This window comes from Crotalus tigris, unplaced genomic scaffold (assembly GCF_016545835.1).
Source record: "Crotalus tigris isolate CLP2741 ecotype Arizona unplaced genomic scaffold, ASM1654583v1 scf7180000018940.2059657, whole genome shotgun sequence".
NCBI classification, from domain to species: Eukaryota; Metazoa; Chordata; class Lepidosauria; order Squamata; family Viperidae; genus Crotalus; species Crotalus tigris.
The window spans coordinates 1,689,863-1,714,967 of NW_024097284.1; the positions used below are offsets into that span (position 1 = coordinate 1,689,863).

The window sequence follows — 25,105 nt, forward strand, 5'->3', positions numbered from 1 at the left end:
GAAGGAGAGTGCAAAAGTTGGTTTGAAATTCAACATTAAGAAAACCAAGATCACGGCATCCAGCCCTCTCAATAGGGAAGAAATGGAGGTAGTGACAGATTTTATCTTTCTGGGCTCCAAGATCACCACAGATGGGGACTGCAGCTAAGAAATTAAAAGACGCTTGTTCCTGGGGAGGAAAGCTATGGCAAATCTAGACAGCATACTAAAAAACAGAGACAACGAAAGTATGAATAATCAAGGCCTTGGTTTTCCCAGTTGCAATGTATGGATGTGAAAGTTGGACCATAAGAAAGGCTGAGCGCCAAAGAATTGAGGCCTTTGAACTATGGTGCTGGAGAAGACTCCTGCGAGTCCCCTGGACTGCAAGGCGATCAAACCGGTCAGTCCTAGAGGAGATCAACCCTGACTGCTCTTTAGAAGGCCAGATCCTGAAGTTGAAACTCAAATACTTTGGCCACCTAATGAGAAGGAAGGACTCATGGAGAAGAGCCTAATGCTGGGAAAGATTGAGGGCAATAGAAGAAGGGGACAACAGAGAATGAGGTGGCTGGATGGAGTCACTGAAGCAGTAGGCGTGAACTTAAATGGACTCCAGAAGATGGGAGAGGACAGGAAGGCTTGGAGGAACATTGTCCATAGGGTCGCGATGGGTCAGACACGACTTCGCAACTAACAACAACAAATCCCATCACATTTAGAGGACACCACGTTGGGAAGGCTGTGCTGAACTGAAAATAAAACATTTTATAACTTAATATAAAGTACCCAGCAGCTAATAACAGAGGAACATATCAACTATCAATGATATTCCTATTTGTGGATACTTAGCACCACTTCTGTTAGGAAGGATGTTCAGATACCACAGGTTAATCATAGGAAATACTTTATACAACTGGTGGAAATGAAGTTGAAAAACAAGGATAGAATCCAATACAGGTTTATATTTCCAATACTTACATTTGATTTCTAACACATGAAATACATGTTTTCTATCAATATTAGTCAACATATAATGCAAAGATGCAATCCAACAACTGGAGGGCCATAGACTACTCACTTAGTATATTGTTTCAGTACAACCAAGATCTTAGTATAACCCTTATAAACAATTCCATAGATCTGGTTAGCATTAATTTCCTAACCTGCAAAATTTTGGGAGGAAGGTGTATTGAAACTCTGAAAATGGGGATTTATGTCAAGTCATCCTGTTGGTGGTGTCAGCTGGGGTATATTTGTCTTAAATCTTCCTAAGGAAGCTGGAAAGGGATGTTTAGTGCAAATCTATTCATCTTTTACCTTTCTCAATATAGTTTTTAGGTGCCCAAGCTGGATCACCATCAGCATAAGGATCATTGTACTGCACTACTGCAGCCTCCTCATCTTCATAGTCCACTGGTGGTGGTGGTGGAGGTGGTGGAGAGTCATCAAACATAGGCATCTCATCTGGAGGTGGTGGAGGAGGTGGAGTTGGACTGTCGGCAACTGGTGAATCAGTGAAAGAAGAATATTTGGTCAGATTTAGTTCAGACAGAAATGAATCCATGATCAGAGATCCATACCTATTACAGAAACTAGTTACATGCACTAACAGTATCATGCATAGATTAGAGATGAATGCTTTATATGTTAAAATGCTATGACATACAACTTTGCAAGTTACTGACAGCCACAGAACTATAGATGCTAACTTCAAAGCAGATACTCCAAAGGCGTAAGCTGATTACTAGCAGAAGTGAGATGTAGACCATCACTGTAATGATTCTCAAGGCATCATTACTTTGTATTCAAGAGGCTGGTGTAGCTGTTGCTGAATGCTGTAAGCCAAATGTCTTATTTTATCAGTTTATATTTGCTTTAGATGAACAAAGGTCCAGATGCAGAGGCACTGCAAAGAACATCACTTCTAATGCAAGCAAAGTCTCCTTTTGGTAATGATGGGTGGAAGGAAGGCCTATTTTTAATCTGCATCACAAACATTCCTGTCTTGCAGTACAGGACAGGAGAATCGGCCTTGAGCTACCTACAATATTCAGAAAATTTCATCAGTCTTTATTATCTAAATCCCTAACATATCTCCATTTGCAGCATCCTCAGTAACATCCTGACATGTAGTAGATAATAAGGCTTATTCAAAAGAAGCTACTTAACTAAAATCTCATTCATTAACTGTCTCACATACAAATCCTGTAACTTAGGATATGCAGTGATAAGTCCCAGAGTAGACAATTGCTATAACTTTTACTTAAAAGAGCATCATTCAGCAATAGTAAAGCATTTTGAATACCACTCAATAGATGCAAATGATATCTATATTTATCATTAGTACAAATAAACCCAAATGTAACTGGAAAAATGCATCACTTTGGCTGAATTATTTCCAAATGTTAATATAATCAGTGATATTGGGCACATCTTTCAAAATACTTAAGGTCTTTAAATTTGATGCTAATTATCAACTTCATCATTTAAATGGAAATGGAAGAGAAAAGTAATCAACATCAAGGAACAGATTTCACATCCATTCGGTGATAACCCCATGTGCATATTTCTAAATTTTTCCTATATTGTCCTAAAACAATTATTAAATATGCACATGGGGTCATCATTGAATGGACATGAAATCTGTTCCTTGACTTGATGGGTTTAGCTTAAAAGGCATAAACTTTATCTCTCCTTGAACACGATCAAAGGTTAAAGAGCCCTGGTGGTGTGATGGTTAGAATGCAGTACTGCAGGCTAACTCACTGCTCCCTCCAGGTGTTCGATTTTAAGCGGCTCAAGGTTGACTCAAACTTCCATCCTTCCGAGGTTGGTAAAACGAGGACCCAGATTGTTGGGGGCAATAGGCTGATTGTGTAAACCGCTTAGAGAGGGCTGTAAAGCACTGTGAAGCGGTATATAAGTCTAAGTACTAAGTGCTATTGCTATTATTTTTCACAACAAAGCATGGCAGTTTCTCACCCTCAGATTAAACTGGACAACAACACTGATATATCTCTCTTTCTCATCTATCTCTTAAGAAAATCTAGCAACTAAAGGTCCTTTTAAAAACACTGTTGCTAAAGTATCATCATGTGAGTTTAGTTTTAAATTTTAATAGTATAAATAATGCCTCAGGATAAGAATCAATGTTCTTCCAAAAAATCATCGTGCATATCTGACATGCATATGCATGTACAAGCCTGGCCTACTCATGCCAGCAGAAAAGGCCTACTTCAGATCCCATGGGTTAGATAACTCCAACTATCCAGATCCAGAAGAAGAGGCTTCTCTGCTGCTATACCCACCCTTTGGAACATCCTATCCTCTAGCTAAGCTCTGCCTCCACCTTCCAATCCTCTGCCTGTTGAACTGGGGACGAAATGGGGGAATTCCACATTAGAGATGGCTGCTAGATTGATGGCAGACTCCACCTCTTCCCCCACCTCTCCCTGGCGCTTTGCTTTCCATCCCTCCATTTTTCATATTGATATTTTCTCATAGTATTGTTTTTCATAGTTTATTTTATTATTCAATCATTTTAGTTACGTTGTGTTTACACTCCTTTCATTTTGTTCTTTTTGATTATTGTAAGCAGCCTAGAGTAGTGGCAAATTAATTTAATCAATCAATCAATAAAATATAGTGTGGGTTCACTGACATGTGGCTGATTGCTAATCACTTTCCAGGTCAGTGTTTTGGAATCTACTGGTGTTGGATGGGAAATGCTATTATGAATAGTGAATTTGTTTTCCCACCCCTCCCTTCTCTTTGAGTTGTTTTTAAAGTAATGACTACATATCAAGAATATAAGACCTTTTCTGTTGAATGTCTGTTGCAATAGATATGCCTTTTTATTGTAGTAGGACCTAAAATTCTTGCTTTAGAGCAGGGGTAGGCAACCTTGGCTCTTTTATGACTCGTGGACTTCAACTCCCAGAATTCCTCAGCCAGCATGCCTGGATGAGGAATTCTGGGAGGTGAAGTCCACAAGTCATAAAAGAGCCAAGTTCGAAGACCCCTACTTTAGAGTATAGACTTTGATCATTGGAAGGTATCTCATTATCATCTGTCAAGCATACATTCATTGGGATGTATGAAATGCTTTGTTCTCTCCCTTTGTCTACAATTCTTTCTGGGAGGCACCACAATGGGTTATAGTGCTGACCTTCTGCATCTGCTTCAAGTTATATCTACACTACATCAAATTTCTTGCAAGAGGATGAGGCCTCATTATGTATTCAGGGTACCTGCAGTAGTGGCAGAGGCTCAGCACCTGCCCAAAATGATGTACCTTAGAAAGAAACCCAGGGGGAACCATTCTTAGAAGAGAGAAAAGGTGACACTAGGCTAGAAGACTTCCATTGTGGGCTGGTTGCTTGCTGTGGTGGTGATTTTTTCCTTAAATGAAACAATACAACTTCTTGAAGATGTATTGGTATGTTCTTATTATTTACTACTTTAATATTTCATAACTTGCTCAGTTATCATAAAAATTCTTAGAACCAATTGTGCCTTAGTTTAGAGAATGCCCATAAATGTTCCTTATTGACATATTAGGGCTCTCATTTTTTCACATATACTAAAGAAGGTGGATCTAAGCACAATGGGTCCATTCCAGAATCCAAACCTGATAACTGGGCTTTGATAAGTGAATAGTATCAAACGTTTTCAACACAGTGTAATATGCCAATAGGCACAATATTGTGAGAACCTCTCCTACCCATAAGATCATCAGACCTAGCAACTGTTCTACCAAAAATATATGTTCTTATATTTTATAAAAATATATATTCTTAGTGGATTGTATTCATTTATTGGCCAAGCCCAACTGTCCTGAAAAAGTTGAACAGTTTGTGGACTTAATCCACTAGAAAGCAGTACAATGGCTTGAAAAGAAAATATTTTCACTGCAGAATTCTTTGGCTTAAGTTATAAAAGTTCTAGCATTCAGTTCTTCTTTCAATTAATTTTTTTCCACATAAGAGCTTCTCAACCTGAAAACTTTTCATAGATACAATACTACATGTTTCATGTATTTAATGTATTCACATCTGATGTTAACCTACTAGAGAAACTTAAAATTTCTCCTGCAGTCAAGCACCCAAAAGTGCTGCAAATAACTGGGAAATTTTTGGTGAAATATTTGGAATTCGGACAGGCAAGAAGCAGAATGAAGAACAACAGGAAGAAGTCCCATTAAGCAAGCTCAAGTCCATTAATGTAGCACCAGATATAGCTTAGAATAACTCAAGATACACTTGCATTTAATATAAATCTTAAGTGTCCAATTAACTGATTATTTTCACTTATTCTATTTATTCTTTGTTTAACAGGACTAAGGAAACAAATCGAAAATCAGTTGCTTGGATTTATCTGGAATATGAAATGCATAAACTAATGTTCTGTGTTTCCATAGTATAATTGAACACAATTCTTTAATTACAATTACTGTACATAGAAATTCAATTCAATATGTGATGGCAGGATTGGAAAACTAGGACAAGAATTGCTTAAGATGTATGAAACATCAATTTTTGCTACACTTCCACTATCAAGACAATATAGAACTATCTCCATTATCAAGTTACAATCAGTCTTTATTATTTTCCAAAAAATAAGATTAGAATACTATATATTTTGGATGCCATAAAAGCAGGAAAAGCTTCAGACAATCTTAAAATAAAGGGCATTCACATGCTCTTAAGGACAATAGCAACTTTAAATCCAGGATTAGATCCAGTTACCTAAAAATGTGTACCTTGGTCCCATATAAACAAAAAAAAAGGAAGATAAAAGTAATACTTACTGACATTGGAAAGATGAAAGGAATGCTACCTTACTATCTCTATCTTCGCTACATCCAATGAAGACATAGTTCACTGTTCAGCTGTGCACTTTATAAAAAAGCACTTCCTTAAATTGTTCCTGAATTTCCTTAAATTTAAAGAATGAGCCACCAAACCTACCATTGCAAGTAGGAGGGAAAAAAAATTCCTTATTTTCATAAGATAACTGATTTTATACAGTTTTAGCAGGTCTGCTTTTGTTTCGAGGAAAATCCTTCAGGAAATGTATAGGAGCTATAGTAATTCTCTTAAGGATTTTGGCTATCTTTTCCAACTCTGCTATATAAAACATATGCGCAGAGCCAAACTGTCAAGAAAGAAAGGTCTAATTTAAATGTGATGCAGGACACCAAAGAAATCACCAGTATTATTCTTTGCAGCAGTTAATTCTGAATCTGATCCAAAGTACAGGAGCAGAGGTTGTCCCAGGGTCACAAACAATCTATCAAAATTTGGTATGGGCCCTACAATCCTTCCAGAAATAGCTACCAAATTATAATTTTGAATTTGGTAGAAGGGAGAGATTAATATATTGGGAATGAATAATTATTAGAGCTGTATAACACTTTGGTTTCAAAGAGAGAAGGATGTTTGATACCATGGCAGGGTACTCATGTAGCATCAGCTATGTCTTTTTCTGGATCATGCAGCTGTCCTCTTCTATCAGTCCTATTTAATTTTGACATAAGTTTATATATAAATATGATTTTTAAGATGTCATTTCTGTTTTGGAGCCATTCTTTCAGTATCACTTCCCGACAGATTTAAAGTTCAGCCATTTAAAAATCAGCTGACACCTCAGTCAAAGAAATGCTAACTTGTTTTCACATTTTCAATGATGTCCTGAATTGTCTGCCACAATTTTTGTACAGAAAAATTAGATAAAAGTCCATTATTGGCAGTGAGTCTTCCCGGGTCACATAATCGTCTGTTAATCCTCCTGCCTGAGCAGGCGGTTGGACTAGATAACCTCCAAGGTCTCTTCCAACTTTACTACTACTACTACTACTACTACTACTACTACTACTACTACTATTAATATGTCCAATTTGATATATGCTGTCAGCCATATAATATCTTATAGGGAGATGTTATTTTAACATACTTACCACCCACTTAGATTGATCCTAAAATGGTTTAAATCAGTGGGCTCCAGAGACCGGTTCCATGGAGGGAGGTTTTTTCGTGGCCCAGGGGGCGTGGTTTTATGCACTGCCTGGATCTTGCACATGCAGAAATGGGGCTTCACTCGTTTGTGCAGCTCAGGGGTTGGGGACCCCTGGTTTAAATGCTAATGGTGGCTATATAAATGCTTCTATCTTCTCAAATTAAAACTTTTTAAAAATCCATGCACTTGTATCTGTAAAATTTTGTGTCTATACTAATTTAATGTCCTAATGTATCATTGGATGCAGATATAGCCATGATTTCTTAAAAAGAATGTATATATCAAATTATTATTTTTATCTCCCAAATCAACAGGTTGGGGATTTGACAAAAGATAGATAGAGAGAAAGGTGTGTAAGTGTTCTCTTTTTTCTAATTTCTCACCAAATCGCCAGGTTTTATTTTGGATGCTTAAACAAACAAAATCACAGGGCTAAAAAATGTTATCAGTAACAATAATTGGAGCATAAGAAAATGTACCCTTCAGTTCCACGTTGATGCTGAAATGCAAGATGGAATTAGCATTTTAAGTACAGAAAAAAATCATCCAAACTCTCAAAGCAGTAAAACCAAGGAGAAGAATCTGACTGGCCAGGCATGCATGCTACAGGAGAAAGAGAGAAACAGAAAGAGAGAGAGAAAGTAAGAGTTGTCTCTACTCTTCCAAGAAGCTAAGCTGCCAACTTACTGTTTTCCTGCACCCTGGCCACGAAGCCTGTGAGAGGTATCTGTGGAGTCAACTGAGGCATAGGGGGAGGGGGTGGAGCAATAGAAACTGGAAGTAACACACACCATAAATGGGAAGTAAACATAGATACAGGAAAAGGAAAATAAAAACAAAAAGTAGCTGTCAGTAACACTGGACCACAACAAAGCTACGCAATGAACAGAAACACACAAGATCTCCTTAGCTACCCTAGCAATACAGCCTCTGCTAAATTTTGTTTTTAATCATCTGGCAATTAAAAAGCAAAGTAAAATAAAACCTAAGGTAGATAATATGTGAGCTACTCTTTCAAACATTTCACCTGGCCATTTAAAAACATTTGTGGGCTTGAAATATAGACATCCTGCCATCTTATCAAAAAATCTTGTAAGGAATGCCAAACTGAAGGAAACTATATGGGTGTTTGTGTCTTCTTCCTTAGCAAGTATGTTTTCTCGGGAGGAAACTGATGTAAAAAGGGCAAAAAACTAGTAAACGCCCCTTGCAATGACAGTGAAAGCTTAAAAAAAAAAAGCCACAGCAATAGAATTTATAGATCTCCTGCTCTTAAGCATGAAATTAAATTTGCATTCCTTATTATTTTCATATTTTAAAAATTTCTACACTGGAGGATTCCAGGAGAGATTTTTAAAGAGAGTTTTAAGGAGTATAATTCCCTGAAAATAAAAAAAACTGGTCTGCAAAAAGCAGATATATTCATTACAAAAATTCAAATAAGTTATTTTTCAAGAGATAAACCTAAGGATTTCATATTATTATTATTCATAACAAGTTTTTATACTATTGAATTATGTTAGCCTTAAGATGATATACAAGTTGAAGCTGCATTTTTAAATGCTCCCAGCATCTAATAATGGTCAGCAACCAACCATTTGCCATAAATTATATGCTCACATTCAATTACCTAAGGCATTTCCCAATGATTGACATGGCCAACAAATCTCACTATGAAACTTGAACCTAGAGATAAAGGCCAGAGACTCTCAAATAAATACATAATGTGTATGTTAGATAAGTCCTTCATACTGAATTTCTGTTCAGATTTGTGAGCAGGGATACATTTGTAATGTAACTAACAAATAATAGGGTGGTTTTAGAATGGTTTGTGTGAATATCAATGAGAAGCAGAAGATGGGAATGCTGTTTCTGAATGTTTCTACATGCTTAATTCTCTCATGTGAACCATGGGATATGCACAGAAACACAAGCCTTTTCAGATTGATCCAAAGTATGTAGAACAGGTACCAGATGGAGGGGAAAAAATGGATTTTGTTAACATGTCCCTGATCTCCTCGCACTCAGTTCTCTATGTCCATCTCTGATTAACATGTTCATATATATGTATGTGTGTATATATGTATATGTATATGTATATGTATGTGTGTGTATGTATATATATATATATATATATATATATATATATATATATATATATATATATATATATATATATATGATGTGAAATAAAATAAGGTGATCAACAGGATAAAATCATAAACACAAATGTTTAATCTACAAAACCAAGCTTCCGTCAGCCACACTACCGACATTGTCAGGGTATAAAATGCTGGATCTGGGAGACCATTTTTATGTGGCTGGCTGCCTCTGCGCTTTGACCCTGGATCGGGTCATTGGTCCACTCATTAGCATCGGCTGTGTAGTTCTTAAAGAGGCCGTTTCTAAAGTTGTCCTCTCCTCTCCAATTGCTGTTGTTGTCTTTGTGCATGTGTGGGTGCCTGGAGATCCGCTGTTTATCCGCTCCCAGTCATCTATCCCCATCCCCTCATTCATCTTAGTTTGCCTTTGTATTGCTGCGCTATCTAGTCTGTGTGCTTCAAGCTCTGTTCTTCTATTTGCCAGCCCTGTTGCTTTCCTTGCCCGTGTGTAAACTCTTGGGGGTTGGCCATCTCGTTGTTCCTGTTTCTTATCGTCCCCCCTTCTCTCTCTCGCTAACAGGTGAGCTCCTGTGTGTGTTAATGGGTTGCTAACCGGGTGTGTCTTTGGAATGGCTCCACTAGTTGTTACCCTCATTGCCCACTCAGTACATATATGAGAGCGCAGGAGATACCCATCCCATTTGTGCTCGCTATTATTCAAAATTTTGTGGCTGACAACGCAGAACAGATTGCTTTACATTTGGTAGACCAGGTGTTCCACCCAACACACACACACACACACACACACACACACACACACGTATATGTATATGTATATGTGTATTTAAAAAAAATGTCAAGGTGTAATCAATCAGACCGGTCTGTCTGAAAAACTTTGTGTGTGTGTGTGTGTGTGTGTGTGTGTGTGTGTGTGTGTGTGTGTTTTAGTTATAAAGTGAGGTACACTTTCACAAGTAATAAACAATTATAACAGGATGCCAGAGGGATCCATAACCTTTGGAAATGCAAATGATTGTATTTTTTTAAAACCCAATTCATGGTACTGTGTTAAAAAAGATAATACGGCTGGAAATGCTCATCTGAAACAGCAGTTTGGATTTCCAAAGATGGATTGATTTGAAACAATTCAAAGAATCAGTATTTATATTTACAATTAAATACTAATACTGAGCTCATTTCATATTAATTCAGTCTTACGCGCCTAGTAAGAAATATAACAGATGTCAGTTTTTCAAGACTCCTGTTTGCAAGATTGACTGACTCTACTCCTCTTTCTTTCTCCTCAATAAAATCAATTTGCTGTCCAGGAAAACCTAGAATTTATTTTATCAAATCTAGGGCATTAAATCTTAAAGTCAAGAGAATAGTGAAATATCTAGTCAAATTAAAATTAGTGATTACTGAGTATTTTTTAAATGTGGCAATCATTAATAATTTAGGGTCTGTATATGTACTAGATCAGCAAACATAAAATTAAATTAAAAATGCTTAAATAAGTTCTTTCCCAAAGATCCTTTAATCTTACTAGCAAAGCACATGAAAGTGATAGTTAGAACCATTATTATATATTTGTAAATGTGCATATCTTTGGCAAGCAGATTTTACCAATTTATTTTGAAACTGTAGACTGGATGTAGCAATATCTCTCAATGTTTTTATCATATTAAGAACTACTCAATGTTTCTCTCCTTCCTGAAATCTCTCCCTAGCAGAGATCCAGATGTGTAGGCTTGAATTCTCAAAATTGTCAGCAATAGCCTTGCTAGCTTGGGAATTCCGAGAATCGGAATCGAAACAAAGCTGATCAAGTTGGGAAAGCTATTCTGTTTCTATATGTAAAAACATAGCCCGATACAGTTTAACTCAAAATACCAAATTGTAATTCCACATTCTCAATAAAATACAGTGGCCAGTAGATTGTGTAAAATATTAAGAGGCAGGTTTTGCAAAATAATCTAGATGCTTGGCACAGTCCTTGTAATCACCTCTGTGATTCTGGCTTATGAATGCTGAATTGTACAGGTATACTGCATATTCAAATGCAGCTTTACTACACAGTACAGGATGCTATTTTAAGAAAAATGAATTTATTTTTACTTGAAATGATAATAAACTATGCTGTATCTACCCAAGAGGAAGATTATTCTAAATATATAAAATAATTCTCAACATAAATTAAGTTACTCATCTGCATTACAGGTAGTCCTCAATTTATAACCATTTATGGGGTCACAATGTTACAATGGCAATTTTAAACAAGTGAATTACAACTGGTCCTCACACTTACAACCATTGCAGCATCCCCATGATCATGTGATCAAAATTTTAGGTGCTTGGCAAATGGAAATTCTGATCCCAACTTTGGTTGTAAGTCAAGGACCACCTATGCATATTTCAGCAAAATATAAAGCAACCCTGCTGTTTTAAGGATAATTCTTTGGAGAAAAGACTAGCCTTCTAATTGCATAAATATGTAACTTGCTCATATTAAAATCTTCCTCTAAAAAAAGCTAAAGTCATAACTTGTTCTATAGTTACAGATTAAATGGTAGTTTCTGATGTGGTGGGAAAGTGGTTTCATAAACAGCATCTGAATGGCTGAAGCCAGGCAACACAAGAGAGAAAAGAAAGGGGAAGGAGGGACAAAAACAAATTATGCAGGTGCAAAACTTTTCTTGGCCTTGTCAATTATGGCTTGGACAAAGAAGTTCTACTGGATATGCCTTAGTGACTCAAATCAATTATTAAACCAAGAGCTATGTAAAACTTTCAGACTGGTTTGCCCCCAAACAAAGCCAGGAGTTCTATGCTCTGCAGTAACCTTACTTGAGTTTTGAGAATAGAGAGGCCCGCCATTAATATGGGGTTGAGCAGAAAATGGAGCAGTCACAGAAGGATTCCTCCTAAATCCAGCAGAAGAGGCTGAAGAAGTGGTAGAGTTGTGTCGGGAAATCTGCCTGGTCATTGTGCCATACTGGGAACCAGAAGCTGACCCAGGAACAGCTGAAATGCAAGAGCCAAAAGGAACCAAGACGACTTGAGCAAAACGAAACACAAACAACAACTTAGAGCACAATGCAGAAACAAAGAGTAAGGGAGGGAAGAGAAAAGGATAGGGAGACCACAGCACAGTAAACACATGAAAATTCAAATCCACTAGGCTTCATGGAACAGATAAAGAAAAAAAATGCATCAATTTAGTGTTTGGGGGAGAGAGAAAAGGATTTATCTTAACTTATATAAATATATATATTAACATCTCAAAAGACACAATGCTATATTACTCGAATATTCATGATGAATATTTGAGAACTACTATGCCCCTTTAAATAAGTAGACTGTGCAGAAGATAAAAGACAAAAGTGTAGTTAGGCAGTTAAATCCTCAGATTATGATAATTCATTAATACTGCATGAATAACAAAGTACTATATATGTAGCTGCATAATGGCTTGAAAAGCAAAGATGGTTTGTAACAAAAGAAGAATTCAGGACAGTGAATTTAGTTGGTATAAGTTAGTTTTAGCTATTTTTCTGTTCCTTTCCTTCATTCTTTAATTTGTTTCATTTACTATTTCTTATTCCTTTTCTGTATTTGCATAACACTTTTGCTCAGGAAACTATAAGATGGTTATATAAGTAATAATTGTTGTTATACTCAAGTCAAAACCACACAAGAACAAAAAACAATTCCATCAATTCATCAGTCCTGTAAAGAAAGTTAGAAAAGGAACACTATCTAGTACAGTGATGGCGAACCTTTTAGAGACCGAGTGCCCGAAAACTGGCCCCGCCCCCACTCTACCTCCCTGCTCCGCCCCCACTCTGCCTCCATCTCCCGCCCTGCCTACCCACAGGACCACTCACTGCCTCCAGGGCCCGCCACAGATCGCTCAGGCAGCCCAGCAGTGCTATGGCAGCAATACCCGCATCCTGCAGCATCAACTGCATGATGGGGTGTTAGGTCAGAGTCTTGTCTACGCTGCCTGGCTGCCATGTCCTTGGCTGTGCTGCTCCGTGTGGGCCACGCTCGAGGGCGACTCTCCTTCAGGGGAGCTGCTGGAGAGAAGGGGGTCATGGGGGAAGGCAAGGCTGGGGCAAAAGCATATGCGCCCACAGAGAGGGCTCCGAGTGCCACCTCTGGCACCCGTGCCATAGGTTCGCCACCACTGATCTAGTACTTCTCCATCTTGGAGAAGGGTTTTTATATCATTGATTCCAAAGGAAGACCAGGATCTGTCCCAACCTAGAAATTATAGGCCTATATCTCTTTTAAATACAGATTATAAGATTTTTGCAAAGATACTGGCAAATAGATTAATGCAGGTTTTGAAACAACTGATTCATACTGACCAATCTGGATTTATAATGGGAAGATATATGAAATATAATGTAAGACAAATTGTTAACTTACTAGAGTATTTGGATAAGAACAACCAAATCCCTGCTGCTTTAATATTTATAGATGCTGAGAAAGTTTTTGATCAATTAGATTGGAAATTTTTATTGAAAGTTGTAGAGAAAATGAATTTTGGAGACAAATTTTTGTGTGCTCTCAAAGCCATATATCAGCAACAATCGGCACAAATTATAATTAATGGGGGATTAACAGATGTATTTAAAATAGAAAAAGGTACAAGGCAGGGTTGTCCTTTATCACCCTTGTTATTTGTATTAACAATGGAGATTTTACTTATTAAAATTCGAGATTCATCTAGATTAAAGGGAATAAAAATAAATAAGATTGATTATAAGCTGAGAGCTTTTGCTGATGATTTGGTTGTGACGTTATGCCACCCAACAGATTAGGTCAGAGACTTGGTTGAAATCTTAGCGCAGTATGGACAGGTCTCTGGTTTTAAGGTACCGTATATGCCGGTGTATTAGGCGACCCGGCGTAAAAGATGACCCCCGTCTTTGTCGCTGAGCCACATTCCTAGAACGTCGTCTTATACGCTGGAAACTACCAGTATTTCCGGCGTATAAGACGACTCGGCGTATAAGACGACCCCCGTCTTTGGCGCCAAGTTTAGCGCTTCCGGAAGTCGTCTTATACGCCGGCATATACGGTAAATAAGAACAAAACTAAAATATTATTGAAAAATATGTCTATGACGGGAAAAGATATTACACTTGAAGCAACAGGTTATGAAGTAGTTAATAAGGTTAAGTATTTAGGAGTATATATCACAACATCTAATGGAAAATTGTATAAGAATAATTATGAACACTTATGAGTAAAAGTACAAAAAGATTTAAATGATTGGCAAAAATTACAACTATCGTTGTTGGGGAGAATCTCAATAGTAAAAATGAATGTTCTACCAAAGTTTCTTTTTTTGTTTCAGATGATACCTATCTTAAAAAAGGATGCTAATTTGGATGAGTGGCAGAAAGGTGTCAATAAATTTATCTGGGGTGGGAAGAAATCAAGGGTAAAATTTAAGATTTTGCAAGACACTCGAGAAAGAGGTGGACTTAAAGCACCTAATTTGAAATTATATTATGATGCGGCCACTTTAACTTTAGTAAGTGATTGGCTTAATTTAAGAAATAAAAATATTCTTGCTCTTGAAGGTTGGGATTTATTATATGGTTGGCATGCATATTTAATTTTTGACAAGAAAGTAGATCTGGTTTTTAAGTCACACATTTTAAGAAATGCTTTACTTCGAGTTTGGAAGTATTATTATAAGTTAAATTATAAAATACCTATTTGGGGGATTCCTGGACAAGCAATTCAGGTGGTTTCTAAGGGGGTGAATTTTGATAATATTTGGTATAAAGAATTACTTATTTGGTCGGGTACTGATTGGCAACTAAAGTCTTCAGATTTGTTAAGGCAAGAAAATATTTTACAATCATGGTTTCAATATTTGCAAATAGTGGAGAGGTAGACCTTAGATAAAAAAGTGGGAATCACCTTAGTAGATGAAAATTTGGTAATTCAGATTAAAGATCAGAAATATGCTCATATTAAAAGAATTTACAATGAGTTAATAAAATTGGATTCGGAAACAGAGTTAGTAAAAGATTGTATGATTAAATGGGCTCAGAATATTCAGGAACCGATTTTATTGGATTTATGGGAGTTAATTTGGATTAGAAATGTTAAATTTACGAGGCTCAAAATTTGAGGGAAAATTTTTATAAAATGTTTTATATCTGGGTCCTAAAAAGTTGTCTTGTATGTACCCGAATCTGCAACCTAAATGTTGGAGATGTGGTAGCTTGGATGCAACTTATTTTCATGTTTGGTGGATTTGTAAAAATATCAAAGCCTTTTGGATTATGATTTGGTGGAACATTCAAAAGGTTTTTAAGAAGAAGATTAAGTTTACTCCCCAATTATTTCTTTTGGGTATTTTTGTGGATTTTGATGCTAAAGAAACTATTTTAATGTTGAATTTAATAACAGCAGCAAGACTATTGGTGGGTCAATATTGGAAGAAAGACTCTCTGCCTTCTTTAGAAGAATGGGTATTTAAGGTTTCTAATTTAGCAGAAATGGCTAAAATTTCTGCTTATTTAAAGGATCATTCACAAGAGAGATATGTTATTGTATGGAGAAGATGGATAGAATATGTTCAGAAGAAATACAGAACTACAAAATTTCATTTATTTTATGAGTAATGGATTTGTTTATAAAATTATGAGGTTAAAGTTTGAAGAGAGTTAAGAGTTAGTATGATTTTGGTTATTGTATAATTAGTAAACTTAAGTAGATTATGTTTAATATGCTTGTATAACCCTGTACTTGGCTCTGGGAAGTTGGGGGGGAGGGGGTGGGGGGAGGATGGGTTGGAGGTTAAATAGGTCAGATAAGTAGAAATAGTTGTTTTATATATATATATATATATATATATATATATAATATTGATGTTTTAACTTGGAGAGAGGAATTGCTCAGGGATTTCCCCTGGACTGCATCCGGAGTGAGAAGATAGGAGGAAGGGGAGAAGTAAGTAGGAAGGTTGAGGAGAAGGAGGAGAGGGGGAGAGTGAGGAAGAAGAGGGAAAGAGGGAAGTGAGAGAAGAGGTTAGAAGGTGGATGCGGTTTGGGGGGAAATGGGTGAGCAATACCGAAAATTGTGTGTATAAATTTACTTTATTCTTTATCTGAAGTATTTTTTATGAATGTAATGAAAAATTAAAAATAAAAAAATCTTTTTAAAAAAATAATAATAAATAAACAAATTTCGTTATTCTCAAAAGATTGAATTCAGCGTGCTGTCCATCTCAGGAACATTTGGAATCCTAAAAGAGCTTTAGAAAAAACAATTACTGGTGCTGCTAAAATCATTCACTTACCAGTCATATCTTGATCTACAAATAAACTCAAACTCTTAACAATTAAAGAAATTTGGTTTACTTGTTGCTGCTTTTCTAATTCTACGTGAGGATTTAGCACAATTCTGAATAAAGGAATATCCTCTTTTGAAAGGATACTATACATACTTGCAGATAGGTTCATCCACTGATAAGCTGAGCTCAAATTTTTAACCAAAATCCAATGAAAAATGTGCCACCAGCAGATAAGACAACTGTCTAATTTTTCATATGTTTTAATTTTCAAAATTATTTATTGGCTGGCAGTGCATTTTTCAAGGTATTTTTGTTAAAAATTTGAGGGTATTGATTATATAAATGTGGACTTGGACACAAATATATATGGAATACTTACATACTTTAAAAAGCTGAAAGAAAAGCCAACCATATATATCACAGATAAACCAAATCCAATTTTGGGGGTCTATTTTGGCACCCAAAATGTTGTAAATGATAAATAGGAAAAAAAATCATTGCTGCTTTTAAAAAAAAACTACAACAAAATTTAAACCAGTTTCTGTTCATTTTCATAAACATAAAACATAAAAGATAAATGCTTTCCTTTTTTCTGTGTTCTATTATCACAACATAGCTCTACAAATGTTCAGTCCTCTTTGAAATTTATTTACATAACAAGGTCATCTATGAAATTACATCCATCAGCAAGCCCTATAAATGTATCTAGTTGCTGAATTAAGTAACTAGAAAAATTAGCAGAGGATACTGAGACTGATGATATGTTGCATAGTATCCAATTGTTTTTCTAAATTGTTTGCTAAAACAGGTTTCTGGGCCTTGATCAACTTAGTAATAAATACCTTGGCCAATAGTTGGTGGTGAGGGTGTAGGCACTGCAATGGGTATGCCAATTCCACTACTCCCACTGTTTTCTCGACTGCCGCTTCCTCCACTGCTACCACTACTCGAAACAAAGCAAGCAGATAAATAAAATTATTGCTATAACCGGTAATGTAGCATTTGCGACTTTAAAATAAGACAGCAAATGAACCACATACTTTTTTATTCTGTCTAAAGAGAAAGAAGGGGAATGAATCCCAGATGATGATTATAACAGCAGAGCTGACTTCAAGAAACACAGATGTGCTACTCAAGCAAAAAAAAAAAAAAAAAAAAAATCAATTGTAGGAGTATTTAATTTAAAAACTGTGGGGAATTATCTGAGACTTTTAAAAAAACCTGTTAGAACAACTAAAATAATACCCTAAATGTTTGCAGGTTGTTTGGACCAATTAAAAGTCATAAACTGTCTAATAAAAACTTTAAGATATAGGCAAATTGTGATTCTGATGAACAGAAGAGATATTTCCCTGGGATCAAAGTATGAGGAAAAGTGCTTCACATAAGTATTATGTAAATAAACTATCATCGATAAGTTAAAAAGAGCCAGTTAGAAATGTATTTAAAAGCACTCTTACTCAATTGGATGGTTTCCAGATTTATGAGTCTGATTACAATACTGGTCAGTTTGATAAGGAATTATGGAAACATCAGCAAGAACCAGGCTGAGAATCTGCTACTCTATGTTTCATATATTAATTCAAAGCAAGGCAAAAATTCGTGCACCACCTATGAATCAGTTGGATTCAACCAAAATAAGTTAAAAATTAAAAGCGGCAACCAATAATTGAGATTCTCACAAAATTGGTGTTTGGAATGCCAAAAACCTGAAACTTGTTGCCATGGTTGCAGCTGAATGTCATCACAAGCCACTTGCAACATTGAAAAGTCCATTTCTGCTGTCTCAAATAATGTACAAGTAAGATATTTATACAATTGCTTTAAATAACACAGTGCTTTAGCAAATGGCTCAGAACAGAAAGATTTTGCCCTAAAGAATGCTGGGCACTAAAGCTTTTATTTTGTCATTAAGGGAAAAAATATTGATTAAAATTACTATTGCTATGTCAAATCATTTGGGCAGCACTGAAAAATCTTGCCTCTGTTTCTTTACCACAGCTTTATTCCCAAAGCACCAACTGGAGAAAGTGGTATTAGAGCAACCAATTATAACCTCTTTTCTTCACTATTTGATCAATGAAGTTGAATAAAAGATTTATTTTATACAATTAGAAAAATATCTAATAAAGTCTACACATGTAGACAGATTTTCCTTCTGCAATCTTCTTTCAGCCTTAAGCCCATCTTTCCATCTTAGAGCAACAGAAAAGTTAAAGATCAGTTCTCAGATCATGCTTGTTTTTGGATCATTTCAATAATCTTGATAGCCCTGCTGTAGAATGAAATCTGATTTGAGAGGGTGGGAAGATGATAAGTATAGAGGCTTGTTTCAATGCATAAAGATCAGTAGAGAATAGTGAAAAATGTTGTGGTCATTATAGATCGAGATGCCTTCCCTACATACAGTTTTTGAGAATCCTTCACTTCAAAGAATAATTCCCAAGATGATGCCCAGAATCTATAAGCACTGTTTCCAGCAGCTTCTTAAAATTGTAGGATGAAATAGATCAATACCAAGCTTTAAAATGAATGCAGCAAATACATGTAGTCCATGTGTTTTACTAATACAAACAATATTTCTCTTTCCTTTAAACCTAGAAATTGACAAACCATGGCCCATGAATCCCAAAGCCCCCTATATCAGTCTGCAGATATGGCAATTAATTACTAAATTGTAATAGGGCAATTTATGTTTTGAAAAAAGATGAAAAAAGAGATCCATTAAGTATGAATCTCTGACTAAAAAGACATTGAAACCTCAAAGCTACAGAGAAAGTGGGTGAAATTTCTAATGTATTTCTGTATCACCACTGCAGCACCCCAGCTTGAAAAGTTCCTACTTAGAAATAAATCTGTTTGGAAACAACAAATGGTTTGCATCAAATAAAACATATTCGATGAGGAGGAGGAGGAAGAGGAGGAGGAGGAGGAGGAGGAGGAGGAGGAGGTCATCTAGTCCAACCTCCTTCTCAGGCAGGAAACCCTATACTATTTCAGACAAATGGTTGTCCAGTCTCTTGTTAAAAACTTCCAGTATTGGAGCATTCTCAGCTTCTGGAGGCAGGTTGTGCCACTGATTAATTGTTCTGTCAGAAAATTTCTCCTTAGTTCTAGGTTGCTTCTTTCTTTGGTTAGTTTCCATCTGTTGCTTCTTGTCCTGCCTTCAGGTGCTTTGGAGAATAGCTTGACTCCTTCTTCTTTGTGGCATCCCCTGAGATATTTGAACACTGCTATCATGTCACCCCTCGTCCTTCTCTTCATTAAACTAGACACACCACCTTCTATTATTTACAACCTTCTATTATTGCTTGCTAAGATCGAATTTGCCATCAAAACTTCATTTACCTGTGTGTCCTCGGCCTCTGGTTCAAGGAAGCGGTTCTTCCAGGACTGTGCTGGCTTCCAAGTCTTGCTGGACTGGTCATGTAATCATTGGGGACTGTGGGTGGTTTGACAGGCTCCAATGTTTTATAGGGAGTGTTCCGTCTAGCAAAATGAAGCAGGACAAAAAGCAAAGTGGACAGAGGAGAAAAAAGAAAATTGATTAGATTACTAGGAGACAAGTCACTGCACTGTGACTGTAACTGTTAAGCAGTTTAGTGTCCATTGCCCAGCAGTATTCTTTACATAAACTATATTATTGATAAATACCTGATACCTTCTAGACATGCTGGACTACCTCATATATATGAGTCTCAGCAACAGTTCAACATGAAGTTACTCTTTATTCAAAAATAACTCTGGGAATATAAATTGCAAAGAAGGCATCTATGGATATTTTTCCTTCTTATTTCATATGTGGAAAATCAAAAGCTGATTTTTGCACACCTCACAAGCATTGGAGGAAGAAGATGGCAAAGGCCGGAAGGGGCATTGGAGAGTAACAGAGAACAGGATGACCCAAAGGGTAGAGATTAGAGGGTGAGATACACAGGTGAGGGGAGTTGAAGTAGAGATGAGCACAGTAGGGCAGAAGAACGATAATAAGGTTGCCTAATAATGGTGTGGTCCTCATATAACAGAACTATCACAACTGCGGTCACTAAGCAGTGGAGTCACATGATGTTTTGCCTAACTACTACATCACTTAGTGACAGAAATTTCAGCCCCAATTAGGCTTAAACGAGGATCACCTATAGATACAAATCAGACTGTCTAACATTTAATTAATTATTTTCATTAACACAGTACTTTTTTAATAAAATTGTTCTAAGATTATACATCTGGTAATTTGTGACAAATCTGAAAGTGTCACGAAACACTCAATCTCCTAGTTCAGTGGTGGTGGACCTATGGCACACATGCCTGAGGCGAAACTCAGAGCCCTCTCTGTGGGCATACGTGCCGTTGCCCCAGTCCCGCCTCCCCCTGCGGCCCCCTCACCAGCAGCCCCCTGGAGGAGAGTCGCAGAGCAGTGCAGCCAAGGACATGGCAGCTGGGCAGCAGGGACTCCACCCTTGCTTCCCATCATGCGCAGATGATGTGGGGTGCGGGCAGAGGGCGTGGCCACCATGGCTCTGCTGGGCTGCCTGGGCGATCTGCTGTGGCGGGCTGTGAAGGCAGTGGGTGGCCCTGCGGGTGGGGCAGGGGCGGGTTTTGGGCACTCAGTCTCTAAAAGGTTTGCCATCACTGTCCTAGTTGGTAGAAGATGGGCAACAACTGTAAGCTTGCAGAATAGATATATAACTGAATATGAGGATGAACTTGCCAGAAACAATCAGACAGAGGAGGGAGGAGCCCTCAGCAGACAGTAAGAAACTTAGGAAAGACTCTAAGTCAGTAATTAAAAGTAGCAATGATAAATTTGTACCTTCAAATTTTCATGATTTTGTTCATGTAGCCATATAATAAAGTAGAATTAACTGATGAAAAAATGTGTCCTGCTGTTTTACCTGGAAGGGCTGACAAGTCTTCAGATTATAGAAGTAACCTTATATAGAATAATATATTTGGTAATAAAAGTGTTGCCTGCACTTCCATCAATTTGATGAAATTCAGTCTGCAGCTGGCATTCTTGTTTACTCTGTCTCTATTTGATTAAAAAGCAATTGCTAAGAACCCCAATTAAGCAAATGAATGGTTATAGCAAAAACGGATTAGGAAACATACTGCACTAGAGAAAAGGATAGTTGCACAAAAACCAAGACACCAAGGGAATGGTTAGGAGGCAGAAAAATTGTGAAATGATTTTGATGGAAATAAACAATAGTTTTGGTAGTAAAGAGGACTAAACAAGAAGCCTTCAGGAGAATGAGTAAATATTAAATTATGGAAAGTGATTTGCTCATGGAGTAATTGTGAGGCTTATTTAATCTGTACCTGATGACTAGAAGACTACTGTTACTGTTTCTCTATACAAGCAGAAAGAGAGAATGTGAAAATGGAATTTTATTGTACATTAACTGATCTAGAAAAGGCACAAGTATAAAAATTTGAGTTATAGAAAATGTAGTGTGAACAGGTAAATTAAGGGATAGTTGCTGAATGTAATAAGAATAGCATATGATGAAGTAAAGCATTCATGGCAATAAATGGAATATTTAGTAAACAGTTCAACAGGGTTAAGACAAAAATGTATAATGTTCTCTTGGTTGTTTAAAGTATTTATGTATTAGGAATACCTGCAGTTACATTACAGATGTGTTGGTAGGGGCATAACAGTAAGTTTGTTATGTATGTAAATATGTAGATATGCTATGTGTTGGCTGACTTTTGCTGGCAAATAATCTTCAGTAAATGTTTGATTGTTTGATAAGAGGAGTTTGGATCTGAAAATTAATATATCAAGAACCTAGATAGTTGTGTCAGGCAGGAAGAGTGAGAATATCACTGAAAAATCTAAATGGCAAAAAAATGAGAGCAAATAGATGTTGTTAAAGAAGTAAAGCCTCCAGACAGTTTGACAAATGAATTTCCCTAGCTGTATGTAAGAATATATTTGTGGTCACTTTATTACATGGAAGTGAGTGTTGTGTGCATCAGTCAAAATACAGAAGTTAAATTCAGCAGAAGTGAAATATTTAAGAAATGCAGGTGGTAAAACAAGAACTGAAAGGTTTAAGAATGTATGGAGTGAACTGAATTCCAAATTGATTGACAAGTATGAAATAAAGCAAGGAATGAGGGTCAAATTGTGAAACATGCAGGTTAAGAAGAAGGGAAAGATTAAGAAATTTATGGCTAGATGGACGTGAAATCCTTAAAAATCCTTAAAAAAAAGAGTTCAGAATTTAAAGAACAAATTAAGTGTTATAGACACAGTAGAGGCAAAATTAGTTTGCAGAAATAGAAAAATATAGTAAATCATACATGTTGGAGACAATTAATTTTAACTGTAGTCTCTTTTCTTCTTTTTCAGTTACCCCTTTATTGCTTTTTTTACTTCCTATTTTTATTCCCTTTTATCCTTAACATGCCTTGCCACACAGAGGAACAGCATAATGGGTATGTACATATCACAAGGTGTTTTTCTGGCAAAAAAATTCAGTGAATGTATTTCAAGTCTTCCTTGTGCTGAGTGTGTCTCCTGGTAGATTTTGTGAACATGTCCATGTTAGCAGTAATAAAAAAAGGGATTTTTATTGCCTTCACCAATTTATTGGCTTATGTCTTCTACATACTTTTTCCTCAAGTTTTCAGCAATTACGGTCAGTTTGCTAAAGGTGTATAATCTCATCCAACTACTTCCTTATTTATCACATTATAAATAATGTCTTAAGGCCAATTAAATTATTTCTATCTAAAAATTCCTTTGAGATTATACAGTTTTCTTAAATTTCTATTTAGAACCTAGGCTTGATAGATTATCTTTCATGCAGTGTGTGTGTGTGTGTGTGTGTGTGTGTGTGTGTGTGTGTGTGTGTGTGTTGTGGCATGTAGCACGGGTATTTGTAAAATCTATTGCAGCTAGCTTAGTATACAAAGTATTTTCACCCTTCTTGAGAGTGTCTTGAGACTGTAAGTACTAATAGCACAACAACTTATCCAAACAAACAAAGGACAGCTAGTTACCAACCTTCCTGCCCATACAGCAGAATGGCCTTTTCCAGCACAGTGCCTCTGACCAATTCAGTAGAGACTGCATTTCTTGTCTGCCAGCACAGGCAATGGCTAATCTAGCAAGTATAACTGGAAGTGCAGTCTAAGACACCCAAAGGGTATTAGGGGCTATTTATTAAAGGGGCTAGGGCAGTGGTAGGATTCAGCCGGTTTGCATCGTTTCAGTAGAACCGGTAGCTAAATTTTGTTGAGTTCGGCTGAACCCATGCTGCTTCTGGAAATCTGTTCTAGGCCTCGGAGGTCTGGAGGAAGCTTCCCAGGCCTAGAACAACCCACAGCAAGTGCATGGATATCACTTCCGGAAGTCCATTCTAGGCCTTGAAGCCAGGCCTGCATCCAGAGAACCGGATGTTCAGGTATTTGAATCCCATCACTGGGCTAGGGGCCTCTTATATTCAAATATATGAAGCAAAAATCTTCCTTTCTAAGTTCAGTATTTCTCCCAGAATTGATATTCTCTTGAATTAGAAAAAGAGAGTCGATTGAGTTTAATCCAGTTTTTTTTACTGACCAGCAACCTAAATAAAATGTTTTACTGGTTCCAGAGTGAAAATTCTCTTTGGACATTCAGAAAACCTTTTGACAGTAGCAGAGCTTCAAGAGAACTCCATCAACTGAGTTGGTATCCTCACATCACCATTTAGGAGATGGTCCTGGGGTCATAACACGAATTCTTAGAAATAAATGGACTTAGGATTCAAGTTACTTCCCATTAAAAATAAGAAGACTTAATCCTCAATCCAGTATTGCATAACCTATCAGAATTGTTGTCTTTGTCAACATAAAAAGCAGAAACCTTGTTCTTACCCTAGCGTTCCTCGGCCTGACATAGGAGGACTTGGCGGTTTCTGTGTAGGAGGATTTGTTCTTGACAAAGTGCCAGTTCTTGCAGGCTGATTGCTTCCATGCTAAAAACCAGAATAAATGCTTTAATATTTTTTTTAAATGGAACAGTTCAAATAAATGTTATGTGCTTCAACATCATAATATGAAGAAGGATTCCCAGACAGCTTTTAGAATACAGCTTATTTTGCTGCCTACTTGGTTAGGCTTAAGAGTAATTCATTTCTTCCACCATCCCTTTGTAATTTCATGCCCACCAGTGAAATGCCAGTAAGCTGTGCTGGTTTATGAAAGAAATCTGACTTCAGTGACCATATTAAACCAAATAAATTACTTTTAATATTCAAGATTGGTCAATATATTCATTTTTTCCAACTGCATCTGATTAGCATAGGCATGCAAGTGTTTCTGGGAAACCTTGTTTAAAACGTTAAGAGAAAAAGCAACTGCTAGATCAAAGCAAAGCACTATGCTGTTAGAGAAATTAAATGTTATCTATGAATAAAATGCCTCTGTTGATGTATATCAGTAATATATTAACTGTCAGTTGGAGCTGAAATTAAACACATCTAAATAACCTATAAGTGTAAAAAGGAGCACAGAACTAAAGGAGAGGGCACTAGCTTTCAAGTGTAATGGCTCAGCCTCTGTTGTCATAGAGTGTTCTGGGTCAAATGATAAATAACTCTTCTTACCTTGGCTTTTAGCCACTTACGTTGGCAAAAAGAAAAGAAGGAAGAAAAGCAGAAATTAATGGCACATCTATCATTGTCCA

The 25,105-nt window shown here is 36.7% G+C and overlaps 1 protein-coding gene across 6 annotated transcripts in view; it reads right to left on the reverse strand.

Moving 5' to 3' along the window:
• The window catches only part of ABI1 (abl interactor 1), a 140,229-nt gene that overhangs the window by 6,875 nt on the left and 108,249 nt on the right, over window positions 1–25,105 (reverse strand). Inside the window, exons 4-10 of one of the 6 annotated variants that reach the window (XM_039357651.1) lie at window positions 25,026–25,040; window positions 24,295–24,395; window positions 19,774–19,914; window positions 17,268–17,368; window positions 11,949–12,125; window positions 7,687–7,773; window positions 1,300–1,485 (exon numbers count right to left, since the gene is read on the reverse strand). In XM_039357651.1, coding sequence (XP_039213585.1) covers window positions 1,300–1,485; window positions 7,687–7,773; window positions 11,949–12,125; window positions 17,268–17,368; window positions 19,774–19,914; window positions 24,295–24,395; window positions 25,026–25,040 — 808 coding nt within the window. The remainder of the gene's footprint in view (window positions 1–1,299; window positions 1,486–7,686; window positions 7,774–11,948; window positions 12,126–17,267; window positions 17,369–19,773; window positions 19,915–24,294; window positions 24,396–25,025; window positions 25,041–25,105) is intronic. The other 5 variants (XM_039357652.1, XM_039357653.1, XM_039357654.1 and 2 more) reach the window with 5 other exon arrangements.